The sequence below is a fragment of the Trichosurus vulpecula genome, chromosome 8, assembly GCF_011100635.1.
Source record: "Trichosurus vulpecula isolate mTriVul1 chromosome 8, mTriVul1.pri, whole genome shotgun sequence".
Taxonomy (NCBI): domain Eukaryota; kingdom Metazoa; phylum Chordata; class Mammalia; order Diprotodontia; family Phalangeridae; genus Trichosurus; species Trichosurus vulpecula.
The window spans coordinates 159372092-159384394 of NC_050580.1; the positions used below are offsets into that span (position 1 = coordinate 159372092).

At 40.9% G+C, this 12303-nt stretch overlaps 1 protein-coding gene across 1 annotated transcript in view; it reads left to right on the plus strand.

Annotated features, from left to right (window-relative positions):
* Nucleotides 1–12303, plus strand: part of MYO1E (myosin IE) — a 232909-nt gene that overhangs the window by 188272 nt on the left and 32334 nt on the right. Inside the window, exons 20-22 of the mRNA XM_036735924.1 lie at nucleotides 209–323; nucleotides 543–712; nucleotides 3402–3547. Coding sequence (XP_036591819.1) covers nucleotides 209–323; nucleotides 543–712; nucleotides 3402–3547 — 431 coding nt within the window. The remainder of the gene's footprint in view (nucleotides 1–208; nucleotides 324–542; nucleotides 713–3401; nucleotides 3548–12303) is intronic.

Sequence of the window (12303 nt, forward strand, 5' to 3'; positions counted from 1 at the left end):
TCTCAAAAGAAAACCAAAAAATGGTTGGTAGATTATTGCATATAGTGTCAAAAACTTGTCAATATAGGTCAGCTTTGATTGACTTTTTTGTTGTTACTAGGCAGGGTTCGCTGGGGGAAAGAGGAACAGGGAAATGACTGATATAAAATAAAAGATATCAATAAAACTCAGAAAATAGCTGATGTTTGTTTTCCTCTCCATTTAACAGTTATTTCTTCTGGAAGAAATGAGAGAGAGAAAATACGATGGATATGCCCGGGTGATACAGAAAACTTGGAGGAAATTTGTGGCCCGAAAGAAATATGTCCAGATGAGAGAAGAAGGTATATAAATAAATTGATCGTGCATTTATCAAGTCTTGAGACTAAGCCAGCACCAGATGGGTCTGGAACTTATCATTATTTTTGTCAGGATATGAACATACAATTCCCCTAAAAGATTCACATAATACTCTCTGATACTTTCATGCTAAGTTCTTCTCTGCCCCTTCTAACATGATCGCTTTTTCCCTTTGTGTTCTTTATCCTCCGGGGGAATCTCAGCCTCCGACCTGCTCCTGAACAAGAAAGAGAGAAGGAGAAATAGCATTAACAGGAACTTCATTGGTGATTACATTGGAATGGATGAACACCCAGAGCTCCGGCAGTTCGTCGGCAAGCGAGAGAAGATTGACTTTGCAGATACAGTCATCAAGTATGACAGAAGATTCAAGGTAGGCACCAGGGCCCAGAAGTCACAAGACTGGCAACTGAGCTGTCTCTTTTATAATTCCCCAGTAGCTTTACCAAATAGCTGCTCAACAATTCCCTTCGAGCAACTGACAATTTATACCAAGTGAGAAAGAAATGTTGATTCGGCTTAGTTTTACTACCCGCATAACCTGGTAAATAATTGGTGGGTAAACATTTACAAGGCTGCTGAATCCATCAAAGAGTCTTAGAGGACAAGCCAATAAGAGAAAGGCAGATTTAAGTTTGATCTAAGGGGGAAATTCCGTGACAATTAGAGCTGTCTAAAAGTGGAATGGCCAGCTTCAGGTGGCAGTAGCTTCCCTCTTGCAAGAGGTCTTCAAGTAGATATGGTTAGTTATAGTTAGTAGCTAGGGCTCCAAATCATCAAGACCTGGATTCAGATGCACCTCAGTCACTTCCTGTGTGACTGCTTTCTGGTCCTCAGTTTCCCTACCTACAAAACGGGGGAAATAATAATACCTTTTTCACAGAATGGTGAATGAGATAATGTATGTAAAATTCTTTGCAGCTCCATCTAATTTTGGCTGTTGTAGAGAAGATCCTTGGTTAGATGGGTTAGAGCGGTTAGAACAGATTGCCTCTGGGGTCCCTTCCAAATCTGAGATTCTGAAGGTTCTAATGTAGTGGCAGAATTAGGAGCTGAATCCAGGCTTCTCTGCCAGCCTCGGATTTCATCAATGATCCTACTACCTCTTCTGCCGTGGATACCTTAAAGTGTCCCTTCCTCTTTTCTGTAGTTCTTCCCCTCCTCCTCCACTATCCTTTAATCATTAAGAATGCCTCCGTGAGGCACCACTACCTAAGCGGTGATACCTTGGGCCTCATAGACTGTGAGCTAGAAAATGCTGCTAGACCAGGGAAGGAGTGAAATAAGATGGAGACATTCTTAGTGATTAAGAAATGAAGGGGAGGATGTAGAGAAAGGAAGGAGGGAGTACAGCAAAAATGAGATATCTTAAAGGCATCCATGGCAAAAGAGGTAGTGGCATTGATGAAATCCTAGACCGGCAGAGTGACCTGGATTCAGGGACTAACTCTGCCACTCCCAGAGGTATGCCTGGCATGATCGCTTTTACTAGTCTTGGCTTCATTTTCCTTACCCATAAAATAGAGAAAGTTATCTCTAATCCTACCTCCCCCCCCCCATCTGTCTGTCTCCCCACCAAGGCTCTTTAGTGAGAATAAGTCAGAATAAACAGTCAAACCAAGACAATCCTCTAGTATCTTTAGGGACTATTTAATTGTTGTTGTTAGATAATAGCTAGCATGTATATAGCATTTTGAAATTTGCAAAGTCATTTACACAAGTTATCTAATTTGATCCTCACAACAGCCCTGTGAGGTACTATTATCCCCATTTTACAGACGAGGAAATAAAGGGGTTATGTGAATGAATGTGGAGCTCCACAGAGATTAAGGTAGAATTTGATCTCAGGTCTTCCTGACTCCCAAGTCCAACACTATACCCCATACGTGTTGGCATCATACCCAGGCATGGAGAATTTGGAGCTGGCGATTGCAGTTGAGACACCCAAGGTTAATAAAAGAAGGTTCTTTCACAATAGGCAACTTGGTTTCCAGTCAGCAAATACTGGGCTTCTTTCTTTATATCCTCTGCAGCTATAAACAGTTTTCTCATTAGGGAGAAACTGTTTCTACTGTGTAAAAAGGCACAAAGAATCTTGATAATTTAGGGAGTGTTTATGCAGTGTAAGGGTACTATGAATACTCTGCTCCATGGCGCCACCACCAGCCACCTTCATGTTATTTCACTGCCTGTTAGTCCCTTCCCCAGAGACTGAATGGGGAAACAGCTAAAACTCAAACCACAGCCCGTGTTGCTTTGTGTAGAATGATGCTCAAGTTTTGGCAAGAAGGTGTTTAAATTTTTGCCTTGCCATGAGATTTGCTGCCACCAATACACCACAGAGAATGGAGAGGTAATGATAAAAGCTGCTGTCTTTGGATGCTGACCCAGCTGCAGATGTGGCATGGGTATAGCCACTATTAGTCCCTCGAGCCTCTAAGTAGTCTGCCTTTGGCCTAATGTCATTCTTCATAGGTTCTTAGATCTAGAACTAAAAGATACCTTAGAGGTCGTTCAGGAATTCTTAACCTGGGGTCTATGAACTTTAAAAAAAAATTTTGGGTAACTATATTTTGACATAATTGCTTTCCTTTGTCATCCTATGTTTTTTTATTCTGAGGAATCCATAGGCTTTTCACTAGACTGCCAAAGCGGTGGGGTCCAAGACACAAAAAAGGTTAAGAAAGTCCAGCTCTTATTTTTCCAGTGAGGAAAGCAAAACCCGTAATAGCAGAATAAGTTACCCAAGGTCATAAAGGAAGTAAAGGAGTTCATTCTTGAACTCAGATCCAGTGCCCTTTTCACTATACCATGTTCTCTCCTCAAAACCTTCCTCTTTATGTATTAATTATTTGCCCTTATGCTACCATACCCATTCCTTCACCTATTGGGATGGTTGGGAAGGGAGGCTTTACTTCGCTTTTATCTAAGATAATCTCCATGGTAGCTGCACATAAATCCAAATGATTCAGGATATCCCTGCTTGGATCCCTTCCATGGGTGTCATTTTAACCACTGTCAACTCTACCCAACCTCCTTCCCGTCTTCATCTTTCATTACAGGGCATAAAGCGAGACTTAGTTCTCACCCCCAAGTGTTTGTATTTGATCGGACGAGAAAAGGTGAAGCAGGGGCCTGATAAGGGCCTGATGAAGGAGGTGCTGAAGCGGAGAATTGAGATGGAAAGGATTCTGTCTGTATCCCTCAGGTGAGTAACAAAATCAGTCCTCAGTCAGGGCTATACCACCTCCCTGCAGGCTGCCAGGAATAGTCAAGGAAAGGTTTATGGCTGTTTGCCAGGGGTCTTTAGAGTCATAGACAGTTAGAGCTGGGGGGAGAGGGGGAAGGCCTTAGAGAACACCTGCACAAATGGTATGACAGAAGTCATTTCTTTTTTTTCCTTCCTCTCAAAATGGAAATCTTAACTTCATGAGCAGCCACGTGGACCCTGGTACAATAGGAACAAAACACCAAGAAGCTATTTATGGCTGTGTATGTAATAATAGCAGTTTGCATTTGTATAATGCTTCATGGTGTAGAAAGCATTTTGCATATATTACCTAATGGGATCCTTAAAAAGATCTCTGTGAATTAGTGCATGTGTTATTATCCCTATTTTATAGCCAAAGCTCAAAGCTAAAGTGCCTGGCTCAAGGTCATAGAGCCAGTTAAACAGGTAGAGCTGGGACCTGAACCCAGGTCTTTGACACTTGACCCTATATTATATTCCATCATCTTCTGATTCATTATTGCTTGTTAGTATGACAATAAGTAAACAAAGATGGTGAAAAAGAAAACAGATGATGTTTTAGCCAATCAACACGCATTTAGTAAGTGCTTACTGTGTGCTGGACACTGTGCTAAGGGCTTGAGGATTCAGAGAAAGGCAGAAAGCAGTCCTTGCCTTCAGGAAGCTTACACTCTAGTGGGAAAGACAACATTTTTTTTAATAGGTACATACAGAATAATTGAAAGGTAATTTTAGAGAAGAAGCCTTCAGTAACCAAGGCTGTGGGAGAGGGAGAGGGAAGAAAACAGGGCTGGGAAAGGCTTCCTGCAGAAGATGACATCTGAGCTGGGTCTCAAAGGAAGCCAAAGATTCTATGAGGTGAAGGTGATCTGTGTGATTCAAAACCACAGAGCGCTTTCCAAGGCCACCCTCCAGCCTGAAGGGAACAGAGATGACTGAGCACAGTGATGCCAGCAAGGGCCATCTCTTGCTGCAACATGACCGGGACATGGGAGCCATTCTCTCCCTGGCAGCTACCTTGCAGCCTATTTGGCCAACCTGCTCGGTAATCCTGAAGTCATCACCAAGTAGCCTGGGATGACTCTGGGTGCTAAAAGCTACACCTGGAAAACCCCTCATCTTCATGAAGTCCTGAGGAGAGGAAATAATTCTTAATGCATGGAAAACAGGAAGAAAAGCTTCTGATCCCCACAGCCTCCCATTCCAAGTCTTTCCTCCTTGAGTCATGTTTCCAGGATGTTTGGAGGTTGTTGATCTCCCCTTCCAGGGAAGCTCTTTGGTTCCCATTTTACAAAGAGTGATGTACAAGATCAGATGAGCACCAGGAAAACAGCTTGTCTAAACAAACTGGCTTGGCGGCGGGGGAGCTAAGCTCTCAAAATTCTTAAAGCATAATCAGCAGAAACTGTAGTACTCAGGAAATTCAAAAGTTGTATGTGCTTAAGTCTCTGTCTCGCTAGGCTCAAATCCTGGCACTGGAGTGATCGACTGAATAATCTAAAGCAGATTTTAAGTTGTGCCTATTCTTGTCTGTGTCATCATGGTTTTCAATTCCTGCTTAGTTGTCCCGAGCAAAGGGGGTCTGGGGAGCTGGGGAAGAGAAGGATTTTAAAAGATGCCAGTTCAGGATGTGGTAAAGTTTCTAGGCAGATGAATCCATCAAGTTCCTGTCTATCCACCAAATTCACATCTGATCTATTTCATTGCTGAGGATTTAACAGGGAAGGCCTAACCCCATGCCTGGCTTTCAGATGCCCTTCATAGCAATTACACAAATGACCAACCTCATAGAAAGGGATTTGCCTCCTGCCTGTTATCCAGAAAGCTGAGCGAGGCTTATCAAATGAGACGGTGATTACATAGTGCCAAGCGTAGTGCTACATAAATGCTATAACTATTATCATTTAACGCTTCCTGCTCTCCACACTTACCACAGCTAGCTTTGAGGTAGCTAAAGCTCACCAAGGGCCCCTCCTGGTCCCCAGGCAGCACTCTAATTACTCCAAGGGAGCCAAGAGGGAGGCTTTTCTTCAGACTGTGAAGACATGGGCTCCGCCTCTCCTGGCTGTGTTCTCTGTATACTTTACAGTAGCCACAGAAGAAAACTGGGGAAGTAGGAACTCTTTAGCTGTGTGTGGCTCATTTCTTCTGGAAAGAGATTGGAGAGCTTTCCTAAAGTTTATTCTTTTATTTACTGTCTTGAAGCTAGTGTTTGATCTTTTCTTTCAATATTTTTCATTTATGTATCTTTAGATATAAATATATTAAGATATAAACATATATAAATAATAAATATAAAAGAGATATTTTATATCTTTATTTTTATGTCACCTAATGTTCCCCTCCCTTTTGAAAAGAACCATCACTTATTTAAAGAAAAGGAATTAAAAAAACCTACCCAACATATTGAAAGAGTCTGATATTATATGAAGTGTTATTGGCTGTGATATTCTTTTAGTCATTTAGATGTACAATAGGGATTCATTCCCAAGCCATGCCCATGTCACTGGAATTTATATTCTTTTTTTTTTTTTAAAGAAATTCACATTGTATTGGTTGGCCCCTTTTTTTAAAGCTGTTTTGCAAATAAATCTCAATACAAACATAAAAACAGGTCTTGCTTATTAGATTATCACTAATATTTTGGATATTATTTACAAGAAAAAAATTTTGCACAGAAGGGCACATCCATAGGTTTGTCTAGTAAGTAGTAAAGTTAGAATTACTTACTTCCCTGTCCCCAAGCATGCAAACATCCATATACATATTCAAGGAAGGAAAAGTGCTTTTAAGAGTGAACATTATATAAAACCACATTCTTAGACTTTATTGTACTTGATTATAAAAATACAGTTCAGTTACATTCTTGAAATGGTTCCTCCCAGACTGTTTACCTTGAGTTTGTTTTTCTGGTCCCCTGTGAGAGGTGCAGCACCTGTTGATAATACTGGCTTGTTTGTCTGCCTAGGCCTAGGTTTGACCCTTGTAGTAGGAGCATCTGAAAAATAAGGCAGGAAGGGGCTCTAGCTGAATTAAAACCCAGTTTTAGGAAAAAAGAAAGCTTCATTCCTGATGACATTTTGTTTTGGTTTATAATTAATACAGGTGGGATCCATGATGGATATTATTCCCACATCTTCTTTTACCTATGAATCAGACCATTAACAAGAACCCTGTTAGAAAAGAAATCAAGTGGGCTTGTGTTTGTGTAGAACTGAACCTGGAGGGGAAACAGACATGGAAACTTGATATTCTGTGTTCTCAAAATTGTTTTGAGGAATCATAAAATGAAGACTCGATAGTTGTCCCATTTGTATGAAAATGGGGAAAATAGAACAGCTGTTGAACACCTTTAGAATTAATAAGGCTTATTAACTGTGTTGTTCTGCTACAATTCCTGAAGGCATAAGCCCTGGCTGGTCCAAATGGGCCTAGCCACCAACTGGTATGTCCATTATCAAATGAGGGCCAGCTTTGTTGAGTTCAGGGATATTCAGAAGCAGCAGACTGGGTACAAGGATCAATCTTATTCAGCCACAGATAACGCAGGAAGACTTAAACTAAGGTAGATTCCAGTTCCAACCCGTGTCAGTGGAAGCCAAAACCACCTTAACAAAATCACAGATCATCAAAGTACTGAGCTATACTGGCCCTTATACACAATAGCTTTTTTGAATGGGCAATGCAAGCTGGGTGCTTAGATCACTTAAATCAGTGGTTTCCAACTCAAAGAGAAATGGGGACCACTAAACCATACATAAAAATCCCAGTGGACCATATTTTGACTTAGAAAACCATATGTTTTTGTATGTCTTTTCATGAATATATCAACACATTAAAATCAGATAGGAACTACATTTTAATCTGGACCAAGCCTCCCTTGGGAGTATTAGGAGCTACATGTAGTTTTCAGATGACATTTGCCACCTCATTTTGCAAACAATGACTGTATTGCCCAAGTAGGATGCATAGTTCACTGCAGGTAGTAGCAGGGCCAGCAGTTTGAAGAGAATGTGAAGACGCTGCCTCTCACCAGAGGTGGTCAACCACAGGTGGGGAAGGAGGCATACATTGTCAAACAAGGCCAACATGTTGAATTGTTTTGCCTGTTTCTTTGTTATGAGAGATAGTTTTGTTGGTGCTGGGGTGAAGAAGGGAGATTCATTGCAAAGTAATCACAATTTTTTTCAAGATCATCAATAAAACATTTAAAAGAGAATAATATAAATGGTACTACAATCAAAACAGGAAGAATCCCCTGGCCTAAATAAAAATTACACATGAAGACTGATGTCAGCAAATCCAGCAATAATGGATGACTTGGCAGGATGTGGAATCATCAGAGGGTGTAAATACACCCATACATAGATTTAGTCATCTACAGATTTCAGAGTCCTGGCACACCTCCTGAATCCCAGAAGACAGAGTCATCAGTTCTTATTTCAAATGGCAGCTTGACTCCTGGTCATGCATTGATCTGGTCCAGCTTTTACCTGTAAAAGACTCTGACCACTAACAGGATACCCGCAAGCCATGATGTCTCAGCATCTTTTCATTCCTATTGTCGGTATTGCTGAGAGGTGCATTGTTGAACCCTGAAGGACGTGTAGGATTTGGTTGGGTGAAGGAGGAAAAATTATCATGGCCAGAGTAGACGGTCTGATTCAAACTCCATTTGAGAAGCCATTTAATTTTAAGAACCCAAATCTATCCCTGATGACCAGTTGACTGGCAGGATTGGTATGTTTGGGCATGACCACAAGTCTAGTTTATATGTCTCAGAATGTCAGAGGCAGAAGGAAACTCAGAAGTAATCTAATCCAACCTGTACCAAAATCCCTTCAGTTTCCCCTTCCTTCGGCTTCCTACTTCCTGAATTATTCCTTGTGAAATAACGAGCAAAATAACAATCGTGGACCCTCTGCTTGAATCCCTGAATCTGGTAAATGTTCAGGTCCCCAAAGAATCACAGACCTTGTTACCTGTTACCTTGTTAACTATGTTACCTTGTTGTGTTAGCTTGTGTTATCAGTTACCTTGGTAACTGTGTTACCAAATTGGCCTTTGTACCCTTCGCTTTATTATTTTTTGTTTCATGGGTTGCCATAGCCAAATAATTTGTCACTTAGTGACCAATCAGCAGATAGTATTTAAAACATAGAGGGTTAAGGAAGTCATTGTAGAATACTTGGGTCGTATTAAAAGTGGATAGTTCCTTTTCCAAAATGCATATACCTCATGTTAGGATGTGGAGGGCATATGTTGGAGATCTGAAGGATGAGTAAAGGAGAAGGGAAAAGTCAGTTATAGCTGTGAAGATGTGTTCTGTTATTGAAAACTACAAAATTCTTCCTGCCCCCTTTTCATATTTTCATCAAGGATACATTCAATTTATGTATAGATCATTCTCAAAGATTTTCTAGGAATGAAATTGATAGAGTAGCTATTAACTCATTTTTAGATGGCAGAACTGAGAAGCAGAGACACTAAGTCCTTGAGGGCAGAGCAATTTGAAGCACTTTAATGAGACCCCAGGTGTTCTAGATACTAGCACTGGAACCCCCTAACAGGAGATACATAAATAAGGTAGCAAATTTCAACCATGCTAGGAGATACAACTATCCTCAGGCCTTTCACTATTCATTGGATTCATTTGCCAAATCATGTCTCACATGTATCTGGACCTCCTCCTGCTCTTGCTTTGTCCCTGGCCCCCACATGTCCTCAAACTGTGTGCCAGCCCCCTTTCTGCCTCTTAGGCCAAAATGGAAACAAAAGCGTCTAAATCTTATGAAGATATAAAACTGGGTCATACTAAAAAAAAATTTATTTTTACAGTTTATAAAAATAAATGGTTTTCTTTGGGCTTTTGCTTAATAACTAATGTTCTTGAGAAGAAGAAAAAAGAAGCTAAGATATAAAACAATATTTTCAAGTCCTATTAGCCATGAGCCCCAGAGATGAAAGAGAACTGAATACATAGCAGATCCAGGGAATAATAGAGGGCATCTTTCAACACTGTATAGAGAGTCAAACATCTGTAAGAAATCGCAACTAGAGCATATGAATAAGACAGTGGTGAGTTCCAAGGATAAGTCTGATTTTTTAGAAAAAACAAACTTAAGTTTTGCTTTGGGGCTCTTGAGTCTGAGCTGAGGAAAGGCAAAAGAGGGGAGACTTTGGTGTGAAGTGGGATAGCATTGCCAACTTACCCTCCTAGGTCTTGGGAGTGAGGTCTTCGACTAATTTGTTATATACAGAAGTTCCAAAAACATGTAGTAGTGGAAAGAGTTCTGGAAAGCAGGTCAGAGATTCTTGGTTCATATTCCAGCACTGCCTTTTGCTACATTGGAGAAACTTACCTGACCTCTCGGCCTCAGTTTCCTTATCTGTATTATTAAGAAGGTCAGCTGAAATGATCTCTAAGACCCCTTTCCTAGGATCCTATAATCCTGCTGCCTTTCTTCTCCTTATAAACATAAACAGATTAAACCACTCAAGGTGGTTGTATTTAGCTCATCCGGCAATGATACAAAGTCACCTTCTCGCTTATGATGCCACCAAACAAGCTAGAAACATTTATTTCCATAGACTATCCTGTTAGGTGCCCCTTGGCAAGAAAGAAGCGTCGACATGTCCGTTTGCTCTCATCGCTAAGGAGCTAACTGAACCAAACCGAAGAACGCATGTTTTCTTGAAACTTTCTTTTCCTAAATGTCCAGATGGATAAAAATTAGTGGGATAATTTCACTGAACTTGTCTCCAGATGAGATGAGAGGCTTTTAACTTTACCTGCAGTAGTTGTACACTCCTTGCTCTGCAGACAGTGACTTTCAGCAAGTCATATCTCTTCTCTGGACCTCGGTTTCCACATCTGTATAAGGAAGGGGCTAGATGGGATTTCTCTAATGTCATTTCAAGGTTTATCATTTCTATGATATAACATAAGCTTCTTCAAGGCAGGTACTGTTTGTGTCTACTATGACTTTGGTGCACATTGGTAGGTGCTCAATCCTGTTCATCCCCTACTTTTCAACTATCTTTTGTATGTTGTCTTCCCCGCATTAGATTATAAGCTCCTCGAGGGGAGGGATTGTCTTTCTTTGTTGTATTTGTATCCCTAGCACTTAGTACAACGTCTGCACATAGCAGATGCTCAACAATGTTTCTTGACTATTGAACTGAGTGGGATCTGTTGTTCCAGTCTGCTGCATCGCTATAATATGATTCTGAGAGCAATTTCAGACTTCACATCTGCTCATAAACAAAGAGGTAGTAAGTAGGTCAATAGTTCTTTTTTGTAAAGTCTTCAATCTTTTAAGCAAGAGGACAGTGCATATCTCTATGGTCTTTAGTTAAAGGATTGGCTTTGGAATCAAAATCCCAGTTCTGATGCTGATTAACTGTGTTTCTTTGGGCAAATCATTTCATTTCTCTAACCCTTAGTTTTCTCATTTGTAAGTAACAAGAGCTAACATTTATAATTAGCATTTTATTGTTTCGTTCTTCAGTTATTTTTCAGTCAACTCAACTCTTTGCGGCCCCGTTTGGGGTTTTCTTGGCAAAGATACTGTGGTGGTTTGCCATTTCCTTCTCCGGCTCATTTTACAGATGAGAAAACTGAGGCAGACAGAGTTAAGTTGTTCAGAGTCACATAGTAAGTGTCTGAGGTCAGATTTGAACTCAGATGAGTCTTCCTGGCTGCAGGCTGGGCATGCCATCTCCTGTACCACCTAGCCGCCCAAATTAGCCTATTAACATTTGCCAAATCTCTTACACTTCCTCAAAACAATCCAAGGAAGTAAATAGTGGAGGAATTACTACCCCGATTTTATAGATAAGGAAAATGAGGCTTAGCCCCTCAAGTACTTAGTGACAGCTAATAGGAATACTTGTCTTTCCTACTCAGTTACGGGTTGGACTGGGTGGCCTCCCACGTTCCCCCTCCACCCAGCTCTTACATTCTGGTCTTTTGCTTCACAGAAAAGGTGAAGGTTGACTCAGCATTTTAGAATAAAGAGATTAAATTACTTGCCAATGATCACACAGCTAGTAAACGTTGGATGCAACATTTGAACCCAGGTCTTTCTGGGTCTAGTGTTATTTTCACTACACCATACTTGCCTCTTCATATTTTCACTATCTCACTTGGGTACTGTGAGAAAACTGTTTTGTCCATCTTTAACATTGTAGAAAGGAGAGAGAGAGAATATTAATATATATTATCTGTACTATGGCATAGTGAATAAAGGGTTAAGAAGATCTGGGTTCAAATTCTGCCTCTGATGCATACTAACTGTATAATTCCAGGCAAATCACTTAACCCTCATGTGCTTCAGACTTTTTTTTAATCCAAAGATCAGGACCAGGGGTGGGGAGGAGGAAGCAGGAAGGGTTGGGGAGAGCAGACAGACATGGGAAAGGGCACAGACCTCAGACTGGGATTTTGGGGGACAGAGCAGGAAAATTGTTTTTGTTTTTGGAGGGGGGAAGGCAGAGCAATTGGGGTTAAGTGACTTGCCCAAGGTCACACAGCTAGTAAGTGTGTCAAGTGTCTGAGGCTGGATTTGAACTCAGGTCCTCCTGACTCCAGGGCCGATGCTCTACTCACTGCGCCACCTAGCTGCCCCAGAGCAGGAAAATTCACACTTCATAGAAGATAACTTGAACACTCAGATAATCAATAACTGAAAAACAGTGATTTCCTTGGGGTG